This window comes from Castor canadensis, chromosome 4 (genome assembly GCF_047511655.1).
Source record: "Castor canadensis chromosome 4, mCasCan1.hap1v2, whole genome shotgun sequence".
Classification (NCBI taxonomy): Eukaryota; Metazoa; Chordata; class Mammalia; order Rodentia; family Castoridae; genus Castor; species Castor canadensis.
In genome coordinates this window covers 160832096-160857446 of record NC_133389.1, presented here as the reverse complement: position 1 = coordinate 160857446, position 25351 = coordinate 160832096, and the positions used below count along the sequence as shown (strand labels likewise).

Below are 25351 nucleotides of genomic sequence, written 5' to 3'. Positions count from 1 at the left end.
CAAGACATTTAGATTAAGATTTTTGTTATTTTTTATTTACTCATAGAAAAAGCAGGCTTTAAGATAGTCCTAATTATTAGGCTACACTTATCTAGACTTTATCCCTTCATCTTTAGAAACCCACCTCCTTCAATATATCACCAGGTGTCATGACTTCCTTGTCACTCCTGTGTACATGACACAAAGGTGGGTGTACATACGATTTTATTACTAATCTTAGCACCCAATGTCTTTGAAATTATTTGCACTTTGTATTTGGCCTTACATTCAATGTCAATTATTTGTCTTATTTGTCAAAGGGATATTAACTTACTATATTTTCTTTAACTTTATATACTAATATTTTAATACAAGTAGGTGTATACACCATGAGAAATAACAACTAACAATCTGACTCTGGATGGCGATAAAAGATATAAACACAAACAAAAACCAAAAAGCACAAACTGTGTACTCTTAATATGCTCACATGTGACAAATCAAGACCCCCACCCATTAAAGATGGCTATTGGAGATAATTTATTATCAGCCATTATACTTCAGAACACTCATGAATTTGTATAGCAATGACTCTTGATATCAATAAAAGCTATATTTTGTTACATATATTGTATGTAGTGTATGTTTAAAACATTTCAATCTGATGTCATTTAATGTATTTATTAAAAGATACCATTTTTAGGTTCACAGGTACATATTTTAATTATGTAGAAATGCAATCAGAACAGCTTATTTTCCAATATACAGTAAATATTTTTTAAAAAAATTGCTACTCTCATATTTTGTTTTTTTTTAACTTATTTACATATGGACAATTAGTGTATTAGAAAATTAAGTAAATTATAAATCCTAAGAGAAACCGTGTTTAAACGAAGATAAATGTATTTACTTAATGTGTTTACAAATGAGATTATTTTAAATGAATCTCCTTAAAAAATAAACTTAAGGAGTTTCTCTGGGACCCACTTCTTCTTATTCTCTTCAGTTAGCATATGTAATTCAGCAATAAAAATATTAAATTTTTTTTTATCAGCAGCAGTGGTCTATGGGTTTTAATGACATTTGAAATATTTTAATTTGGGGAATTGAGACAGACTTGTAGAAGAGTTTTGAGGAAGTCAATATCTTATCATTGTTTATATCATTAAAGGTTACATAATGTCCTGTGTATCTTTTGTCTTTGCAGTGTGTGCAGGAACAGAGAATAAACTGAGCTCTCTGTCTGACCTGGAACAGCAGTACCGAGCTTTGCGCAAGTACTATGAAAACTGTGAGGTTGTCATGGGTAACCTGGAGATAACCAGCATTGAGCACAGCCGGGACCTCTCCTTCCTGCGGGTAAAGCTGTCTCATTCTTTCTCTTTTTGTTCTTTGCAAAGAACAAAAGGGAGACCTACTTTCTTGGACCTGGTAGCCATGCTTTTCTGCCTGATAGGGTCTGTGACTGTAGGCAGGAGATTAGTGATACAGAAGCACACAAAACAAGAGTAACAGTGCTACATTGACTGACATCAGAGTTGATAGTAGTTACTGTTGCAGTTTGATTGATTAAAGATTGTCAGTGTGTAGTACATGACACATTGCAAGTTTGCCTTTTTCTGACAGGATATGAACTAAGACAGCCAAAGGACCAATCAGAATTGGTGACTTTAGCTAGTCCTGTCCTTTTCTTCCCTATTTCTGCCACTTTGGGTTTTTAGACCACTTCATATTATAATAAGGAGACACTGTCACCAAAAGGGGTACAGGGTAGACATTTGTTTGTGAAATCCTATACATGATTTAAAGTAGACTCATGAGGAATCACAAGTATGTATGTAGGTTGGTGTATACATGCATGCATGTGTATATATGAGGTTACCAAAGAGGCAACTGGTCCTTTTGGAAACTTCTTTAGGTTCTGATTTAATCTTACTGTGTTAAACAGGCAATTAGTGCTAATGCCTACAGTTTACATTTCTCTTTAACTGGAATAGGTATAGGAAAATCTAAACTTCAAAGAGACTGTGATGAATGAGATGGGGATGTGGTCTCTGCCCAAATAAGATTTTATTTTATTTAAAAATTATGAAGATACACTTTTAATAATAATATCCCTGGAATATAGTTTTCAAATAATATTTAAATATTTCTCAGGAACACTGTCTTATATAAATCAAGATGAAGATGTTCCAAATACCCATATAGTAAACAACTGAATAGGTAGTAAATTCTTTATAGAACTATGATAACTTTAATGATTCTTTTGATAGATAAGTAGTAAAAATGCTATTCAAATATTTTGAATGGAAATATACGACTAAAATTAACAACTTCAGAAAAACCAAGCACCTTAAAACATAAAAACACTGATACAATTTTTAAAATGACTTGTATTAGAAATAGTGCAATGAATGAAAGTACCTTCTTATTGTATTGGAGGTTGATAGAGCTCTCTTTCTAAAAAGTGCCAGTACATTTTAGTAATTATGATTTTTAACTGTGACATATTTGTTTATTAAAGGAATTTGGTAAAAGTTATTTGAATCCTCGAGAGGGAAGGCCTTAAAAGCACTTAATGTTGTTTTTAACAGGGAGTTGTTTCTAAAAGGAAATACACACAAACTGTCCTACATTGTAGGTAAGAAACTGGATGGACAAAGTTGAATTCTGAAGCAGGGAAAAGAAATAGTTTAGTCAATTAGATCAGAGCAGTATAAGAAAATTAAGAAGTACAATTTAAAAATAACTGCTTTACTTCACATGTATGATTTGCTTTGTTTGTTGTACATGGAACAAGATTTTATTGACAATTAAAGTAATCATGGATATTGTAAATTACAGTCTTTGAAATGAGTAACATGAAAATGTCTTAGGCTTTTCATGATTTTGTAATTCCTAATATCTTATATGGTAGTAGAATAGATTGGTCAAAAAATAGACTCTACTCAAGGTGGTGTGTTGTCTTGTGCCCACAATTCCAGCACTCAGGAAGCTGAGATAGGAGGATCAAGAGTTCAGTGCCAGCATGGGCTACAGAATAAGTCCATGCTTCAACAAGCAAACAAATAAAAAATAGTCTTCTCAATTTTTAACGTTTAGAATATGAAAGTAGCAGACAGATGCTACTTTATAAGCAGTATCTACTAGAGTAGCTTGCTACTTCATGGATGTTTGAGCAACAGTGTTCTACACTGTTGGATATCCAATGCTTTTAGATCCACTTTGAATTAATTGCAAGGTAGAATGAAAAGATTTTGTAAAGAATAAGATAAGAAGGCCAAGGTTTCTAGCTGGAACAAGAAATAAGTTGTATTATCAGATAAGTAATTGCTGGTTCCTAAGCAGAATCTCTAAAAGTTCATATAAATGTTGTACTAATCCACACACATTTCTATATTTTCACACACTCACATACATTTGAAGCTAATTCTCTTAAGAGTTTTCTTTTGCTTACTGATTACATTTTTGCTTCTTATACATTTTGTATCTTTGAAAGATAGTTTTTTCTAATCATGACATATATTCATTTATTCAAAAATGCTCTTAGCCTAAGAATACAATAGCAATTAATCACTTGTCATTGACTTTAACAATCCTGCAGTCGTATAGAGGATTACAGATTTGTAATACTTAACTGCTATATATGCTCACATGTGTACATACATTTAGACACATTACACTAATGTAGGTATATGTGGGGTATATATACAATTTTATAAATACATATAACTATATAGTTGCAAAGACAAAGTAAGAACCCAGAATCATAAAGAAGGTATGGTCTTGAGTTAATGGTGAGCATGCTGGACCAGAAAGGAATGGCTAAGTTTGAATGATTCTGGAAAGAATTCATCAGAAAGTGGCTTGAATTTAACATTAAGAAATGAGTAAGAGCTCATAAGTTAAGTGGTATGGAAGAGAAAGACATTTCAACTTGGGAGTAACACAAGTTAAGGTGTAGAAGGAAGGCCTTGCATCAGAGTTAATAAACGTGTCCTGAGTTTGTACTGTTTCAGATTCCAGGCATATATACACAATATAAATCACATGTGGTTTCTTCTCTCCAGGAGCCTACAATGTAGTGTAGATGAAGAGAAAATTTGATGATAAAACAACATATTACATTGGAGAAGTAATGAGTCTTATAAATATTTGGGAAATGTCAGCATCCAAGTGACAAGATTTTTGGGATTAGGTAACAGTCAAGGGAGTGCAAATGGTCTGATCAACAAGTGCTCCAGGAGAGAACACTCTGGATGTCTTGTTAATTGTTGATGAGCTCTGTGTTGTGACTACTTTTCTTACTGAGTCCAGAAAGCAGAGACTTGCCAAAATCTTCATAACTCTATACTACTGTATGATCCATTATTTAAAAAATACCTTAGAATATGCTAAAAGCCCTCCATTTAATTTAAAGTTTCATTCCTTCTGAGAACCACATTAAGTCTTATTGGTGCTCTTAGAGGTTTCCTCCCAAAATACATAATCTGCCCAGTATTGACACATTATAGTAAGACGAGCCCATGCAAAGAGGATCTCGTCATTTCACATTGCATCATCATTTCCTACAAGCTTTGATTTGTATGAATGAGCAATAAACTTGCATTAATCTATTCTCTAGATTACACAGACCTCAAATATTTATGTAACATATTTATTAAGCAACTTTTTATATAGGTTTCACAATTCCATTCCTCTAAAAATGACCCAAATCTATATTGTGTTTAGAGAGGCCAAATGTGTAGTGATCTTAAATTGCCTTTTGGATCTATTCCTGTCTTTAGGAGCTGAAGAAATTACTTTTGTTTTGTTGAAGGATTTTCCATTCTAAATTTAATCTTTAAGTAGAAAGGTATTTGTTTTGTCCTTTGTTTTCTTTTGTATGAAGCCACTCTAATTTCTGTGACTTGTGGGAGCAGATTGCTGGTTACCCTGTTTACATCACTTTCTAGCTGCATGGTTGGTATTTAGAATAGTACCTAAAATATAGAAGGTAAAGTATTTGGCAAGTGGAAAAATAAATGGATATTTTTCTTAAGTTATAAATCCTGGTTTCTTATGTGGTTTGTTCTCTAAATGAACTGTGAGTCTGTTTTCATACTGATGCCTTTTCACTGTGACCCCAGATGTATGCCAGGTTGTGAGAATAGGTACAGGATGGACAGAATCCCTTCCCACAAGTATTTGGAATTAAAACCAAGAACATTCAATATCTATATGAGTTAGTTTCTTATCACTTGGGTACCATCTTTTGTTTTAGTTTTTGAATATCAGAAAGAGATGTGCCCAGGTTGGAGCCCACACTCTGAAGCAAACACAATGAGCAGAGAAAGAAAACATTTACCTAAATTACTGATGTGGAGCCATTTATGTCTAGGTTCAGACTTCTTCTGAAGACTGGTTGCACCAAGTCATTCTAGACATTCTGGCTCATCAGATACCCCTGGAATTTTATAGTAACTTACTGACAATTTCTGTAGTAGGCTTGTTTCATTTTATTGTAACTAAAAAGCCCCATCTAGTATACCTCCAAAGATCTCAAGAAGGCAACAAAAGTGAACCTTTGAAATTGCGTTGAAGATATAGATTATATTTAATGTTTTAGAAATGCTTCCCTTAATCTTTGTTGGGTTCTATACATTTTGTTGAAATATTTTTAAGTTCCTTCTTTTCAAGATACTTCTATTATAGCAATCTTGATGCTCTTTTAACTGATATTTCTTGTTTCCTCAGTTTTTGCATTCCTTTTTGGGAAAAAAAAAATCTAGTTAACTGTGTTTAACATCCAACCCCCAAGACACCACATAGTTGCTGAGAAAAAAGGCCCTAAAACTTATTTACTATGCACTTTTCACCACTACAAGGTTAAGTCATATAATAGAAAGCAACAAGGCATAAAAGTCACATAGTTTGTGCTATTGTCTTACAGTTTGTGAACTCTTTAAAATAAGGCAAAATGTAGCAAATAATGGGAATGAACTCTTAGGCCTTTTACCCTCATTAAAATTCTTGCAAGCTTTTTCTCCCTTGTCATCCCATTGGTCTTCCTTGCTTCTATGGCATTCAATAACTCAGTGCTTCTAGGAAGGTGCATGACCCACCAGCTTTTATACCTCAAATTTATTTTCTCTGTCTCACTTATCTACTTTAAACAAATAGCTATTAATTGTAAACTGGGCATAAAGCAGTGCAATATATAATGTAGAGTATTCCTAGGGAGTATTAATTCCTATCTTTCTACTTTGCTGTAACTGGCCATACTTTTTAATCTGTGTCTTCATTTTAGATTTATGCAAATTGTTTTGGAAATAGTGTACACTAGGTTTATGAAGAGATAAACATAACAGTTGGTGCATGGACCTGGAATAATAACAGCACCGCTAATCTTTGAACCTCAATATGTTGCAGCCCCAAAACCAAACCATAAATTTTAATGATTATATACTTCTATTACTAAAAAGGTATATCAACAAATTAATACATTAAGTTTTTTCTATTGTTGTACTGGGTGGGAATACATTGGGGCATTTACAAAAGCTTTAAATAGCAGTGTTACATTGTATCATTGATAGCAAAAGTTAATGACTTTGAAAATGTCAGAAAGTATATTTTATTAAAGCAAAAAGATAAAATGGTAGCTTTAAGATAGTAAACAAAAACACATGCTATGAATATGTAGCAAACTTTTAAAAACAATGTGGTCAGTTCATTTCCCCATTTCTTCATTGGGTCATTCATTGATTGCTTTTATTGTATATTTTTGACAGACTTGTTTGAGAAATAATGCCATCTAAAATTTTCTGTTTTAAAAAAGGAAAACTTTACAGAAATCATGTACCAAAGAAAATGTCCTATTCTTAAATTCAAATAAAGTCTTTGCTTTTTATTTAACAATTGATATTTGTAATGCTATGGGACCACCATCTACTCTTTTTAGAATATGTACAAGAGTCTTTATATATATGAGGATTTTGCTTTTCAGCCACTCTCAGTAGAATGTGAAATTTGCTTTGCTTTTCCAGTGCTGGCAAAAGACTAATACTATTTCATTCTGTTTCTCACACATAATCCCCTTCTGGCTAATGACACACATTTGCAGGAAGACAGAGAGAGATACAATTCAGATACTGAAAGATGATGACTGCCTTACTGGACCTACGACCTTGACTCCATTATTTTGTTACTACAGTCCAGAATGATTCTTGGCAATAATGATTTTGAGTTGCAATCAAGTGACTAATCTTTGACCTATTCCTTAGTTGTTTTCAGTAGGGATGCACAACCAGTCAGGTTCAACAACAACAAAAATGTCCTGAATTATTTACATTGCAGCCTCACACACATCTACATCTATGCCTGGGCTGAGCTCTCTGTTGCATGTCAGGGTTTAGCAATATCCTAAATTGAAAAGCTCATATTTAAACATAAATAGTTAATTTACAAAATACTTATTTTTTGGGTGATAAAATTATTTATTGAACAGTTTGTTCAAATTCTAGCTACTCTACCTGTCTATGTTTGTTTTCAGCTCATCAAATTGAATGACTTGTGTGGGAGAGATTGTGTTGGAGAGATTGATTAGAACCAGGATGAGAAAAGTAGTCATATTAAAAAACCATTAGAAATTGGAGAGAAAAATACCACTTGAGGAAACATCATAAAGCTGGCCCACAGGTACTATAGTCTCACATTCATAGAAAAGATTAGTCCAACATTTTTTGATACACCCTGTATCTTTCAGCTGTGGCTACATTCTGATTAATATAAAAAAAAATAAGAGAATACAAAGCCTGAATTTGTTTCCCTGAAAAACTTTGTAGGATAGATAAGTGTATTAAATGGTGGGTAAGTAATACTCCTCCATCAAGTATTTGTATTCTTTAGGTATTTATTCCTTGAACACAGAAGTCTAAAATTTTCTTCCATATCACTAATTGGGACAAATGGCAAGAAAGGATTATAAAGACCAATATCCAAATACTTAGACTCCATCATTAGCAGATTCAAAGAAGCCCTACAATCAAGAAATACATTGATAAGGTAAATGAGCATTAGAACAAGACAGGGTGCACCAACTTCTTTAATTTCTCTTTCTGTTAGAAGTACCTATAAAAGTATCTTTGTGGTGAAATGGAACATATTTTCTATGTTTGCATGGTGATCTCTTAGCTGAATGACGTGGAGAATACTGAAAAGGAAGTAGAGAGAGTAATATTACAGCATGTCAGTTGGATGAAAGCAGACATTCTGGGTTAAATGGAATTTTCAAAGCTTTGATAGTTTCTGCAAGCTGTTTCAAAGATCGTTTAATGTACTATATATGCAATTCTGTATGTATGTATTTACAGCTGGCTTTCAAATTGAAACTTGATTTTTGTACTAAATCTAATCATGGAACTTGTATTGCATCTGAAAAAGCTATGCAATTTACATTTGGCTTAAGAAGATATATTTTTTTCCTCAGAGGTTAAGTATTTAATCTGAAAATACACATTGACTCAAAGTCTTGATGCTCTTCACAAATCCTACAAGACAAATCAGAATATAAAAATGTCTGTATTCCGTACTTGGCAGTTATTTAGGAATACTTTGAAACTTTCTTCTTGATCATTTAAATGAGCTATTAAATAAAAATATATTGATCTATATCATCCAAACATTAAAGACAAAATAAATAACATAGTGCCTATAATGGAAATGTATATTTAACAGAAAATAAATATTTGAAGTAGTATTAGGAGGAGTGATAGAAAAAAGAAATAGACTAGTTTTTACAAAATATTAACCCTACACATTGTTTCTAAGAGAATATTATTAAAAATAAAAGTACTGAATAATAAATAACTTATTATTACTGAACAAATATTGAATCATAATACTACTTTTAAAACATTTTAAACAAATAAGTTGCAATGCATTGCTAAGAAAAGATGCCCTTATTGCTAATGTACCTAAATGAAAAATGATTTTATTAAAATACACATGCAAAGTGTACCTTTTTGTTTCTGGAGGTTGTGGTATTTAAATTTGGTTCAAATGTTAGTGGAATGAATGTATAGGCTTATCTGAACCTTAAATAAAAAGAATCCAAGTAACAAACCCATTTTACTCTATGACTTTTTGATACTGTTTGCTCAGGGAAATTGTATATATTAAAGTTATTTCTTCATCTGCTTTATTTGTAAGAAGCAAGGTCCTTGGTTCAAAGGGTGAGAACAGATTATGTTATATGAGTCTTCAAGACTAAAATAAGGTTGATAGTGGGCTATCTTTTAACTTTAAAACCCAAACACTTGAATATAATCAAATAAACCATTTTTCAAAATTTGTAACTATGTACAGTTTCATTAGCTTTATTTTTCTCTGTTAAAAGGAAATACTCCATTTCCTTTCAAAGAAAGGACAGATTTAAACTTGGACAATTCTGCATGAAACCAAATCAATTTTAAAGGTCTCTCTTTGGTCACATAGAGTATAATTTAAAGATCAAAAGTGTAAAAATAAAATGTGAAAAGTGTTGCATTTAGAAACACTGTAATTATATCTCCTGAGCCCTAATTTGATCCCATTTACTAGAAAAATATTATGTTAAAATACATATTGAAAGTGATAAAAATTAAGGTACTTGTTTAGTAAAAATAGGCCTCTTTAAAATTGTTTCTATTAAATTTCTACCTGGAAATCACAATAAGTAAATGAATGTTAAAGTAAGTCATTTTATAAAATTGACTACCTCATTCACTTACAAAAATGAAAGTTCCTGTCGTGGTGCCTGGTGTCTGACAGCTTCTCAGCAACCAGTAGCTCTATGTAAATCTACTTGGTTAATTTCTTTCTTCTTTTATTTCCCGGTCAGAAACCATTGAGCCAGACTCAAGACTTAACAACTAATTTTTACAAAGCCTTTTCAGAGGTTCAGCTGTTGGGTGGTAGTGATTTTGGATTTTCAGAGCAGTCTAATTGAAAATCAAATACCTGTCTATGGTTTTTAAGAGGTAAGTCACTAGCTAAAAATGTGCAAAGGCCCCACAGAGTTTGTCTCAGTTGGTTTGCTCATCCAAAAGATATTATTTCATGGAAGCACTAGGAAGCATTCTTAAAAACATCTAATGAGGTATCAGTAAAGCATTGGCTGAGTTTATGAAAGAAAAACTATAAAAGTGCATTCAAACATGGGTTAGGCTCCTTGATTATATTACTTTCCTTCTTAACACTTTTCATCCTTTTAGAATGAGTTTCAAATCTAATCCACAGTTACTATCATGTTTGGCTCCTGTCCTGAGTTTTATCTTCCCACTGTCACTTGTGACATTAACTTTTACTGGTCATCTTCACTTACAGCTAGCTTCTTTTTTGAATCTACCTCTTATGTCTGCAGTCCTTTCATTCATTCTCTTAACTTCTCCATAAACACACAGATATCCACACTAATGCATATCCTGGTTATGTTCTGTTCAACTTTTAAGGCTCTGTGATAAATCATTTCTTCAGGGAAGCTTTACCAACACCCACATCTTATCAAATTCCTTCCATTACATACATTCACAGCACCTCCCCTTCTTTTTTTTAATAGTACTTCCATTGGAGCAATTATTTAAAGATTTGCTTAATTTCTGTCTATACTCCCAAATAATAAATACCAGGAAATAGCCATATTTGTTTCACCACAGAATTCTAACATTTAAAGATCAATCTTTATGATCTTTATAAAGTGTCTATCACATAATGGCTGTTCAGTGATTATTGGTAAAATGAATATATCAGTAAATTGTATAAAAATAAGAATGAATTCTTTTATTCCTTATAAGTTTTTCAGTCAGGAAAAATATTCACAGGAATTATTTACTTTTCAAATTGGAATTACCCTCCATAGTGTCTTGTTGAGTCTGTTGTACCTTTTATTTTCTGTTCCATGAAATGTTTTGGTTAATAATAAAAGATATAGTACTTGGGGTGGAAATATAGGAAACTTAATTTACATATCTACATACATACTTGAAAACCTAATGGATGTGCAGATAGTTCAGTTTGCTTCCTGAATTGTGTGACTTGAACAAAGCCATATATTCTTCATGGCCTAAGTATCTCCTTCTTTGGCTTCCTCAGATACTTAACAATCCCTCCACTAATGTCCTCCTGTATATTCAGTTATGTTTCTTTTAACAAATAAGGTCTCTATGTGCTTGTATGCAATATTTGCCCTTGATGGAATCTTTCCATACTTCTCTGAAAAGTTACACATCCTATAATAACTTTTAAATATGCTATCTCTAGTTCCCCATATTTCATCTGTATCCTCATCCCTACCCTCACCATCAAGACAAGAAGAACCAATGTCTTCCTGTTTCTCCTTAGTACTAAGTTTATATCTGCATTATATCAATGTCATATTGTAAAGAAATGTGTTGGACTATAAGATATACTTACATTTTTGTCAATTTACATAGATTGTACAATATAGATTTTTCAGCAAACTTTAATTCGTTCAATAGAAAAATAATCTGGGTTAAGTGATTTTCTCACATTAAATCTTATTATTCTAGAACTATACTTTCTGTGATAAGAAACAGTTTTGGTAAACATCTTTGGTCTCATATTTTATGTTGGTTTGAACTAACGCCTGATAAATCCCATTTGTTGAGATGGGTACAAGGGATTATACTGGTTTTATACCTTACTTCATCCACTCTTTATTACAACCATATGACTAAGTGTTCTTATTCCCATTTTATGAATGATGAAACTTAGGTTCAGAAACATTAGCACTAATGGGCAAAGTGGGCACTTTAACTCTGTTTTTTTACTTCAAAGTTTATACACTTGCATTTTCTTTACTTCTGCTCACTTTTACCAAGGAAATATGTGTTTCTTAGGAAAGTATTTCAGAGAAATCGATATTAGGCAGGGAGATTTTTTTAATAGCATCAAGAACAACAAAACTGAAACTGGATTGACTATAGCAGAAGAAAGGCCTGAGTAGAGCTATAGCATTTAAGGACCTGAATAGATGCAGGATTACTCAATGCAGGTAGCAGTGAATATGAGGAAAATCTCACCAACAACTTTTGGAACAAAGTCACTCACATCAACATTTAAAATTTGTGGTCAAAAAATTAAACATTTAGCAGATGTTTCTTGACTGCCAACTCTTTGTTATTTATTGTACATTTTATGAAGAGTACAGAGCTATGTTAGTTAACAATTCTGGGCCCAAACCACTAAATGTGAAAGAGAAAATAAAATGCCACAGATCTTTTCAGAAGCACTTGAATCCCTTTGATAGAAAGGATATCCTCACTCCCAGTACCAAGCACCCTGTACAACACATGCACACACAAAAAGGTGTGAGATAAATAGTGGAAAGAAGGACTTGGTAAGGACTTAATAACTGAATATGGAGGCTCTGGGCAAAGAAGTAGACAAAAAAGACTATGTTAATCAGCTTTCATCAGTATAACAAAATACCTCCAGATAATCAACTTATAAAGAGAAAAGGCTTTCTTTGATTCACTGTTTTAGAAGTCCCAGTCTAGATTTGTTTGCCTCAAAAAGGGGACCAGGAACTGGAGAAAAGGTTAGATTAAAAAGAATTAACCTAGAAGGTAACACCCACGCACAGGAAATCAATGTGAGTCAATGCCCTGTATAGCTATCCTTATCTCAACCAGCAAAACCCCTTGTTCCTTCCTATTATTGCTTATACTCTCTCTACAACAAAATTAGAGATAAGGGCAAAATAGTTTCTGCTGGGTATTGAGGGGGGGAGCAGGAGGGGGTGGAGTGGGTGGTAAGGGAGGGGGTGGGGGCAGGGGGGAGAAATTAACCAAGCCTTGTATGCACATATGAATAATAAAAGAAAAATGAAAAAAAAAATAAAAAAAAATAAAAAAATAGATTTGTTTGCCTCATAGCTTTGGGTATGTGGAAAGATAGTACAACACAGTAAGAGTGTATGGGAGAGCAAAAGCATTCACCTCATCATGAGGCAGAGGCTGAGGTTGTACAGTCCCCCTTGGGAAAACATCCCCAGTGAATTAATCACGCAATCGGCCTCTCACCTCTTCAAGGTTCTACCACTTCCCGATACAGTCATCCTGGAAACCAACCTTTACTACATGGGCCCCATGTGTTAAATACATGTGTTAACACATGGGCCTCAGCATGGCCTTCATGTATTAAATACATGTGATAACATATGTCTTCATAAAATAGCAGACTCTGATCTCAAATCTGGGCAGTGAGGCTGATGTGTTATCCTGGAAGTAATAGAGAGAAAGGTAAGAGAATAAGTTGCTGCCAAAAACATCTGGCAGAGCCCTTCTTGAGGATATCAGCTTTTCAGGAAGACTTCCTCATTGGTACTGTGCTTTGTATCTCACGTAAGTTTCACTCTCAGGGCACTATCAAATAATAGGCAGAATGGAAGTGTTAGTGTTTTTCAGCATAACTTTTATTTGCAATGACAAGATGACTACTGCATGTCTTTCAAGCTCCTTAATCAGATTCGGCAAACAAGTTCAGCTTTGCAAATGATAAGGTGTGCTTAAGTCTTTTGAAGCAATAACCTGCTAGTCTTTCCAGGAGATACAGTTTCCTGAAGAGTTTGTCTTAACCAGTTGTTTGCTGAATGTAATTGCAACACATTTAGAATTAAGATAAGGAGCTTCTTTTTTCCTGCAGGAACTCATTTGGAAAGCAATTCTGGTGATAAAAAGAATTTCTGTTATCAGTTACAGGACTTAAGGGATGACAGTGGGCTATGCTTTGGTAGGTGGTTTTCACCCTTTCCAGTTCTGTTTCAGTGAGACAGTAATAGCAATAGCAACTGCCATATTCACCATGAAGTAGGCTGTTGGAAAAGTGTCATCACGCAGTGGGAACAGTAATCCAGCATCCCTCCCATGGAAGCAGAGAGACAGACAGCCAAGAATATGGACAAGGATATGCTAATACCTAAAACATGTGTTAAATGGGCCCTTTGGTATTTTCTAAATAACAGATTTTTTTATTTTTTGAGTAGGATAGTTTCACCTTATAGAATTTTGACTCCTCCATTCAAGATTTATAAGGTACCTTTTGTATAGTATGTTAGTGTTTATGCACAATTTGCCTTCTTATTTGAGAGATTCTTCCCACTCCAGAGAGGTAGTAGGCCAATTGCACTTTGCTGATAAGGGTACTGAGACACAGAGAGGTTAACTGACTTGCTCCAGGTCATCCATGGATAGCTGGCAGAACTTAAACTCAGACATTCTGAAGGCTTTTCTTAACTCATAAAAAGTTTAGCTTTGTAGAAAATTAATTAAACTCAATTTATGTCCTCTGCGTCATCACTATAGAATCTGTATTATCTGTGTGGCTTACAGAAGGGAAACGCTAAATTTGTTGCAGTGGCTTTCCAAGCAGAAATGCATATTAACTTTTATTAATATTTAATTGTTTGATCATGTCTCATTTAACAGTCTCCCAACTCCCCCAAAATCCACATAGCTTTCTAGAACAATGTTGCTAAAGGGATGGTGAACTCCATTGGCTAATAAATGGCCTAGCAGAAATTCAATAGCTCTTCCCACACTACATTTGGACTATTATATTCAGATAAAGACCCTGATTTCAGGGTAGAATAGACTGACCCTATAGTGTGTCTATAATAGACATTTGGGACAGTATATTTCCAGAAAGCCAAGTCTAAAAAGTAACAGTTGAAAGAAGTGGGTGTATTGACCCTCCTGAGGGAAGAGAAACACAGTAATTATTTTCAGATATTTGAAGAGCTCTCATAGAAAAGGGAGTGGTGTAGTTTTGAGTTGTTCCAGTAGACAGAATTAGGCAGAAGTTAAAAAGAGGCAGATTTTGGTTTAAAATAAAGATTCTCCTAACAATCAGAGCATTCTCACAATATAATGGGGTGCCTTGTTAGTTCAGGAATATGGACAGGAACTCTTAATTGAACACCTTATATTTTCCAGGCACTGGGCCATTGGCACCATAAAATAGCAAAAAGAAAACAAATGAAATTAAAGAGTCTGCATTTTGTAGGCACCCAGTTAGCGTTAGTTCTCTTCCTGATGGATAGTCACAGCAATCCAATAATATGGTCACTAATATCAATGATTTCCAGAGAAAAATAGAGTGTGCCCATAGTGAAAAAGAAAAGTGGGGGTGATAGCAAAGACACAGATCTATATCTCTCTCCCCAAATCTCTCAACCATTCTTCTGTGCACTACCTGCCCCTCCACTGAAAACTGCTCTCCTCATGCTGTGGAAAGTCAGCCATGAGAGATAAAGACAAGGAGGACAGGATTTTGTAAGTTTGATAGAAAGCTGTTCAGAAAATCCTAAATCACTTTAAATTTTTTTGTCAGTTTCATTTTTGTGGAAAGTGATATCTCCCTAGCAGATTCTCTGTACTATTTGACTTTTGAAAAGATAGAAACATTTCTAATCTTCCATTGATACTCAGTGAGTTATTGGAGAGTGGCTGAATATGCTCCTGGCATCATCACTTTACCCAAAATATTCCCCAGATTTTTATGATTTTATTACTTAAGGTCTTTCTTATTTAGGTTTTATCCAACAGAGACTTGAGAATTTTACTAAGGTGAAATGTAGAAAATATTGACATGGCCCTTGAATATACTGCTCATCTTTTTTAAAATAAAAAACAAAACAAAAACAAAAAACCCTTCTGTTTTTGGTTTTGAATGCTTGTCACTTAGTCTCCTATTTAAATGCAAAGATATATGGATGTTTTGTCAGAGGAGGATTAAAGCTTGTTAATAACTATCTCAACTGTTAGATTTGATATTGACCAAAGGGACTTAATATTTCACTGATGTATCTTGACTTACAGCTTTGTTGTTAGATGATATCAGGGGGAGAGTACCTAGAGCTACTCTCTGAGCTGCTTTTGGTTAGGGGCATAAAGGAGAATGATGGATGGGGTGAATTCATTTATGATATATTATAAGAACGTTTGTTAATGTAATAGTATACCCCTAGCACAGCAATAATAAAAAAAGAGGAAAAACTTGCTTTAAATAGAAATCAACTCAAAACTGATTTGATTGTAGGCATTTATATACAAAAATTAGAGAAATTTCCCAATAAAAATAAAGAACTTAAAAAAAAAGTCTCCTATCCCTCTTGTGAGTTTGCATTGTATCTTATTCTCTCTGGTTTAAGATGTACATATTCATGCCTCATTTCTGTCACAGTGCTTATCTCAAGTCCTTAATGGAAAAACAGAAAATCTCTGCTTAATGGTGTAATCTGATACAAATTTATTTAACTCTCTGTGTTTTCTGTTTTCTTTTATAAAATGATATTACACTAAGGCTGCATAACTTGAGTTGATATTAAATTCTCTTCCTAATCACCATATCTACATACAACTATATTATTATTATTATCTTTTAATTTTTCATTAAAAGATGTTTCTACATAAATACATCTTAAAATTATATTCAATACTACTACCAAAAATAACACTCCATTATTTCCATCATATGTATAAGCTAATCAAACATCAATGCGAAGAAAAAAACATGATTGCTAAAGACTCAGAGCTTGAAGCTTCTTATTGTTTCTCTTGGAAAAAAAAGAATGGAAGAATTAGAGAGAGAGATGGACAGCTGAGACTATCTCAGATTGATGACATTAAAAGGAAGAATTTCATGCAATCTGACTCAGTGCTGTTGAACACACTTCTGATGTTTCTGAAGTCAGTTTTGTGTACCACTCTTTAAGAAGCATAGTACTCAGTTGTCTGCAATAACTACACATGTTCTTTACTTTTAGAGACTGATCTAGCAAATGAATTCATAACCAAGTTGTAAGTTGATTACTAAATGGATTTTTCATGTTAACTTTTCTGCATGGATTTGGGGTTTTAGTGAATTGTTCTGAAGGAAGTACTATTGGCAGTGCCATTTCCAACAGTCATCTAAGTTTAGTTTTGAAGGAATTTCTTAATAGGGCAACTAGTCCCCAACTTTTTTTCTTTTTCCTTTTTTTTAGAAATAGTATATTTTTTGAAAGAGAAATTAAAAAAAAATCCTTTGTGTTTCATAAATTCCACTTACTTGAATTCAAAGAAGAATTTTAGACTCAGTTTCTTTTTTGGGATTAGAATGTCAGCAGTGCAGAAGGGTCAAATAAATTGTCATATAAACAACCTACCATGATGCCTGACATACAACAGAAGATCAAAGATATACTTCTTTTCTCAATTTTGAAATAAAAATATTTCTAGCAAAGTGTACATCCACTACTCTTTCAAATAATCTTCATATAATAAAGAATGTGAATTTGGATGGACCTTTGATTGACAGTCATAATTTGGGGCAGACATGGTTTCTCACACCTGTAATACCAGCTACTTGGAAGACACAGATCTGGAGATTGCAGTTACAGGCCAACCTGGACAAAAAAGTTAGGGACCCTATCTCAACCAATGAGCTGGATATGTTGGTACCTGCCTGTCATTCCAGCTACATGAGAGATGTTACTTAAATAGGAGGATAACAGTCCAGGCCAACCTGTCCAAAAACATGAGACCATATTTGAAAAAATAATATCCAGAATGTATAATGAGTACAAAAAATTAAACACAAAAACAATAAATAATACAATTAATAAATGGACAAATGAGTTGAACAAATGATTCTTCTCAAAAGAATCAGCACAAATGGATAAGTATATGAATAAATGTTCACAAAATAAATGCAAATCGAACACTGAGATTCCATCTCACCCAAGTCAGAATGGCTGTTATCAAGAAAACAAATAGCGACAAGTGCTAGTGAGGACATGGAGGGATTGGAACCCTCACATTCTACTAGTGTGGGAATGTAAATTTGTGCAGCCACAATGGAAATCAGTATGGAGGTTCTTCAAGAAATTGAAAGTAGAAGTATCCAACTATGCTGCCATAGTATTCTTGCACATATATCTGAAGGAATGCAAGTCAATATTCAATACAGATACCTGCACCCATGTTATAGAGCACTATTTATAATAGTTAAGCTATGGAATCAGTCAAGGTGTCCATCAACTGCTGATTGGATAACGAAAATGAGGTGTTTGTATGTATGTGTGTGGGGGGGGTGTGTGTGTGCATAAAATGGAACATTATTTTGCAGTAAAGAAGAATGAAATTTTGTCATTTGCAGCAAAATGAATGGAGTGGGAGAGCATCATGTTAAGCCAAGTAAGCCAAGCTCAGAAAGACAAATATGGCATGCTTTTGATCATAGGTGGAATCTATACCTAAAAGCATGAATAATACTATGACAAAATTATAAAAGGGGGAGTGTTTATGATGGAGGAAACCTATGGGAAGAGCAGGGACAAGAGGACTGAATGACAGTGAGTGAATATGATCTAAGTTACATCAGGTATACTTACTCAAAAAGCATAATGAAGCCTATAGAAAACTGTTATAAAGGAGGAAGGAAGGAGTGAGAGAGATTAAGAAAGATTAATATAGATGGGGTGAATTTGATCAAGAAAATAAATAGCGACAAATGTGTGTATGTAAAAATCACAATGAAACCACTCTGAACAATTAACTTACAGTAATAAAAACTAAAAGTAAAAGAAAAATAACTAAAAGCAAAAAGGGCTGGGGGCATGGCTTAAGTGTTAGAGCACCTGTCTAGCAAGTGCAAGGCAATGAGTTAAAACTCCAGTACAGCAAAAATAGAATAATAATAATAGCTCAATAGTTTCATATTACTAGAAGACGAAATGATGGCTATGTCTCACATGAGGTGTGTTTTCTCACTGTACCAATATCACATCCCAGAGTAGTGGTGCGAACCTGTAGTCCTAGCACTCAAGAGGCTAAGGCAGGAAGAACATGAGCTTGAGGCCAGCCTGGCACTCAAAACAACAGCAACAAAAGAATACCACAGAATAAGAAAGAAAGTATATGAATCTCTATCTCTAATTAAACATGTTTAATAAGAAAAATTGTCTATCCTTATGACAGAGATATTTCATCCAGTATATGCTTGTATCATTTTTAGGAAGGAAAATGCACAAGAACATTTCCATTCACCAAAAGTAAAAAACAACCAACAGAAGTCAAGGAAACTCTTTACTCATTGTTCTCTCAGTTTATTAAAAGAAATGGTGAATTTTCATTTTTAACTTTGCCTCAAACATAGATTATCAAGTATATACACTAGTAATCAATTTTTCTCAGTACATCTTTTTATATATATTATTATATTTTTATTACAAACATGGTGGATTCAAGGTGAATTATAAAATGCTAATTTAATTTAAATTATTACTTAAATATGTGTAGCATAGTACTTGTTAATTTTATTGCTTGTTTTCAAAGCCAGTAAAAATATGCCAAAGGACACAGTTGTTCCAAATTAGGTTAACTTTGAACGTTGTATCCTGTGAAATGATAACTGTTAGGAATATAGGTAATTAAGACTAGTTTTTTGACCATGATGAGTTTCCAAGGTAATGGAACAAGCAGAAATCAGTCAGTGTATTGCAATGTGATGTAGCATTAATTGTACAGAAGTGTGAACAATGTCTGGGAAGTGAACATTGAACCAAGAAAAATCTACAAATCTGAATGTGGTTAATAAGAAGATGGTATAATAGCTTATACATCATATTTTTAGAACAAAGGAAACCATTCTTTGACTGTTTTTAGTTGACTAGTTCTTTCTCAATTCTTTTTTTAATTGTAAAATTTTATTTATTTATTTATTCACATGTGCATACATTGTTTGGGTCATTTCTCCCCCCTGCCCCCCTCCTCCACCATCCTCCCCCCTCCCTGCTCAGTTCCAGGCAGGTCCTGTTCTGCCTTTATCACTAATTTTCTTTCTCAATTCTTAAGAACCATTCAGTACTGGGAAATAACAATGACCATTGTACTGAGAAAGCAATGTGCTTTAATACTGTACTCTTGCAAAATATAAAGTATATTCACAAAATGCAAGTTAATTTTTAATATTTCACAAGTCTTTACCTTTCAGAAAATTTTCACTTTAAATCATGTTTAATTGTTATTGTTAAAATGGACATATCCTTTTGATTTAAGCAGTAGAAGAGCATTGTAAGAAAAACATTAAACACTAGTTGTGTTTTGAAACGTACAATACATTATTGTTATCGGTAATCACTCTGCTGTGTAATAGCATCCCAGAACTTCTTCTTGTTCCTGACATAGTTTTATTCATTCAGTAATTATATTTTCAGTGCCTGCCATGTGCTACCCACATGCTGGCATGATCTTTTATTTTTCTTTTGTTTTATACATTTCATTCCTATCCATTAATGCTATTAACACAAGATGGTAAGTTAGAATTCCATATGTAAGTTTCTTATGTAAAAAAAAATGCTAACTTACTAATAGGCTTACCTAACCAGGACTGGCCCCTTGCTGTAACCAAATCTAGATAAACAAATAGTGATTAAAAATTGACTACCTCACACATCTCATACACAATACTGAAATGTCAGCAGATTCTGAAATAAGTTGATTAGCATTGCAAATGTGTCTACTTTCTTTACCTGTGGTTTACAGTAAGCAGAATAAACAAAAACTTGATTCTCCTGAGAATATCCTCCCTCCAGAACTCTTCTCTAATATTTCTTGAGGACTAAAGACCTAGCTAACTAAATGCTTAAAAGGTTCTTTGTTTTTATTCAAAACATATCTTTTCTATAGAACCTACCTGACACCCATTCAAGCAAAATTATTTCTTCCTTTGGCCCCCATTGCTTTCACTCTTCACTTCTTTTATTTTATTTATCATATCATATTGCAATTATCTATGTTCTTGACCCTTTGCTTGGGGTTCAGGATATGACTTATGACATATTAATTTTTGCATCTTCTTTCTTAGCATCATGCCTGGCACATATTGGGCATTTGTGGTTTGTGAAATATATTTATAATTGCTGTGTAAAAAAAGCCCACTGTAGGAGGATGCAAACTATCAGTAAGAATAACAGCATTAAGACCAAACCATCGCATCAATTTATGACAATGGGAAATAAACATTTGTTTCCTGCATCAGGAATAGAGATAAGGAAAACAAATTTACTTCAAATGTTATAATTATTTTAGGCCAAACTTTCTTCCCTCCCTTCATCACCTTACCCTGCTGCTTTGGATACTGCTTTCCTTTGTAGTAATGCTGATGTCTATTAAAGTCCAAAGTCCATTGTTGTAACAAAGCATTAGGTTAAAAGCAGCCATCTTTGTCAATAAAATCTATTGCTGGCAGTCAACTTATCCCTGGGCTACACACACACACACACACACACCCCTCACAAATCAAACAAAAACAGAAAACAACAGTGTCCTGATAGTAATGACTGTAAAAACTGTTAATATACAATCCCTTTCTAGCAGTTCACTTTAAAATGGAAATAATCATCCAATCTCAACCAAACAGCTGTTTTGAAGCCATAGGGTATCTATGATTCATCTTCTCACCTGTATGCATAGATTTGCTAGAGGTGAATATCTGTATGTTCGCTGCTATCTTTAAAACAGAATTAGCGTGCTGCAGATATCACACCACTATAGCTTAGCCCTTCTAATCCCTACCAGCCCAGTGTCGATAACATTATGGCAGGAAAAGCAAAACAAAATAAATCAGAGAGAGAGTAAATGATGGAGGAAGAGGGAGATAATAGATGAAACAGAGAGAGAGAGAGGGAGGAGAGAGAGAGAGAGAGAAAGAGAGAGATAGATAGAGAGAGAGAGAGAGAGAGAAACTTAAATATTAGGTAATGTAACCTGAAAAAATTCCTTTAAAAAAACCTACAGATAGCTGACTTCTGAAATGGTAGAATTCTAAATTGGCATAGTCCTAAAGCCAAAACTAATGTTTTAGAAAGATGGACTTTGCAAGAAAGCAAGACCACAGTATTTTTATGTCCTGGGAGAAATCATTTCCTATCTATAGCTGCCACATGCAGATTGGAAATGTGTTATTAATTGTGCCTTGCTACCAAGGCTATCAAAGCAAAACTGTGGCAGGACATACCTGATTATTGACAGTTGAAAGACACATTTGTTCCAACGCAGTGTAGCAATTGTAACTGTATTCCTCCTGCTGTTATTTTACTATTTAAGAGAAGGTCTTGATCAATTTTTATTGCTAGAAATTATGCTAAAAACTAGATGGCACTTAACCCAATATTTACTACTATAAATTATAAATTATATCCTCATATTTTAGGAATAATTTCAGGACTAAGATTTTTTTTGATCAGTAGCTTTTCAGCACTCCAGGCCAGTGTTTTTTATCTTGTGCACACAGTCCCATGAATATTACAATAGATATAAGCAGTTTCTACCCCCATCTTCAGTTTTTCTGTTATTTCTCCATTATTCCTGGATAAATTTAGGAGTTATTAATTGTTCATTTAAACCACTTGTAGGATACCAGTCTTATAAAAGTGAAAATTATTTCAATTCAAGGGCAAATTTGCTTATGCAAACATTAACATTCAGCGTATTTTATTGAACAGCTTTTAAATGTATTTGCATATCACATTGTAAATAAGCATTATATAACATCCTCAAGAGTTTGAGAAAGAAAATAAAAAATATTTTTTTCATATCATTCCCCCAAGGAGCTGACAAGTCCTTAAAAACCAACAACCCATTTCTAATTGCCTGTAAAAACAACTTACTCTCTCATCAAAGTAGAATTTTTCCCATCCTCAAAGATGGTCTGTATGCAGTCACATTCAGCACATTGATAAACACCTGATAAACATTTAGGAATCCACTGATGTCTTCTAAAGGAAATATGAGCCATAGGCAGAATTTTTCTTAAACCAGTCTTCACTGCCTTTCCCTCTATGGATTGTGTATATCAAAAACTCTCTTCTCATAGTCTAGGGGTGAACTCAAGTATGGTATATTTGATACTTTGTAAGAACCCTTGTAAATGCCACAGTGTACCCCCACCAGCACAACAATAAAGAAAAAAATTAAAAGAAACCTTATTTTCGTTAAAAAAAAAAAAATCCCTAACTAGATGTAGAGTGGAGGATCCACTCCAGATGGTGGCCTGGAAGCAAAGGTTCCACAATCTCCCAATAATATCATGGGCTAGAACCAAGTCTTCAACATATGAGTGTTTGGGGGTACATTTCAGATCCAAATTACAGCAATTGGACTTAGTAATAATGGGAGAAATGGAAGTAGGATCAATGTAGACGAGAGGTAGACAAAAGAATAGGTTGTTTTTCAGTAGTGATGCATTTCAGAGTCCAGCTGAATGAAATACTACAAATGTTCATTGTCAGCTCCCCCAGTTTACCCATGCTTCTTTATCTGACATTTCTTTGTCTTTTTCTGGTTTACTAGTTGCCCTAGTTCTGCAGAGGCTAAGCCACAGTCTATTTTATACACTGCTAAATTCTGAGCCTGTGACTAGCAACATGCTGTAGAGAATGAATGAAAAACTGTGTCCTATGTAATTTATAGTGGCTTACTCATTGAAACTCAGCTGAAACGTACAGTGAGTCACCACTTTTACTTTACTTTGAAGAACAAAATGGTCTTTTAAGCTTTATTTTCATTACTGAGATGAGAATGACTAACTACTAATAAATAGCATAGTAGATTTCTTTTTAATATTCTCACCAAACAAGTTCTCCTAGGATGTCTTGTAGTTAACAATGCATTTTCTTTTTCCTCTTATTTAAAGGTTCAACTTGTAACTTGCATAAAGGCTATGCTGTTTCCAGTCTACTAAAAATTTTTAAATCTAGGATTTTCTAATCACTTCTATCTCAGATTTTGCCTCCTCTATTCCCTTGTTTTAACTGACCTCTTCAACCCTTTCTCTTTTGTACATGCCCAAACCTGAACTCCTTTTTTTGAATCAGAACTTTCATTTTCCTTTTCTAAATTAAATTTTTTCAAATCATGACATCATTTTCTGTTGGAAACTCCTCTTTTCCTCCTCCTTGCATATTCCACATTTTGTCAAAATATTAGGAAATGTGGAAAATAGTTCTGGATTTTCATTGTAAAATTCTGTCCATTACATACAAAGCTTAGTTTCTTTTGAGAAAGTTAGTCATAAAAAGCTCTTTATTTTGACACTGAGACTGATTCAAATTAAAATTGCATTTGTAATTGAGTCACAAGCTTTTTTCTTCTTTCTTTGATTTGCATCACAAAACAATATTCGATTGCTTTTTATATCTCCCTCACACTTAATTCCAAAACATTTATAAAACTTGGATGCTATCTCTAGGGCTTTTTGTAAATTTTGGGGATTTTATTACAATCCTAGAACTTTCTGAAATGTACCCGTCAAAAATTATCACCTTCATTATGAATTCTTTAAATGGATTCCAAGAGAAAGCTTGGCATATAGTAAATCAGTCAGGAACAAGTTTAATAAAATCAGTGTAATAAGTGAGGGAATAACACACTAGTTGTTTTGGTAACTACATGCCTCTGGTGCACAGGTAAACAAAGCCAAATGCCAATTGCTTCTAGCACCTTAAGACTATCCCAAATTAGAACTCAGGAAATGCTTGATGGCTTTTTTCTCAGACCAATTCCTATAATCAAGGTGACATATTAGTGAGGTGTGGTGAGTGCTCTGGGACAAAGACAGTTCCTCTTCCCTAAATAGAAAAGAAAGAAGAGAGTCTCTTAGAAAATTTGTAATTGTGCTGAAGAATTTCATATAGCTTTAAGCCTTATTTCTAATTGGTTTTAACAAAAGCAAAATGCTCAATGATGTATTTATTTCATAAACACTTAAAGTTAATGCTTAGCTTTTGTTACATGGCTATAATTTAACTAACCTAGCTTTATTTAAGAATGAATGAGTCTTACTTTCAATTGCTAGTTTGTAATTGGACGAAGTTATCTTATTATTATGTAACTGTGCAATAAGTTCTATAGTTTCTTTTTCTGTAAATACATAGTTTTCTGATATACTAGAAAATTAAAGTGTCTATTATCCCCCATGATCACTCATGGCATCTTATTTACTATATAAAAACAATCAAATATCATGATAATAAAAGAAAATACTTACATATGTATCTTATACTGACCACTGACTATATGACATAGTTACTCATAATTCCCATAACACTAGAGTGAGAACTATCATTTTCCTCATTTTACATATGAGTGGACTGAAATTCTACCAAGATATAGAATGTGACTGTGATTTCAGAGCTTATTAGTGACAGATCCAGTATTCAAAGCCGGGCTGGAAAGCTTCGTGCTCTTCACTCATAATTTCTTTGCTGTTATCTTTACCCAAAATAATTTTTTCAGATGTATTTGTCTCAGAACTAATAAGTTATACATGCCAGATGATGGGTTCTTTGAAT

At 33.5% G+C, this 25351-nt stretch overlaps 1 protein-coding gene across 13 annotated transcripts in view; it reads left to right on the top strand.

Annotated features, from left to right (window-relative positions):
• Erbb4 (erb-b2 receptor tyrosine kinase 4) overlaps positions 1-25351 on the top strand; it is a 1037871-nt gene that overhangs the window by 390260 nt on the left and 622260 nt on the right. For all 13 annotated transcript variants that reach the window (XM_074071632.1, XM_074071639.1, XM_074071638.1 and 10 more), the window contains one exon: positions 1187-1338. In XM_074071632.1, coding sequence (XP_073927733.1) covers positions 1187-1338 — 152 coding nt within the window. The remainder of the gene's footprint in view (positions 1-1186; positions 1339-25351) is intronic.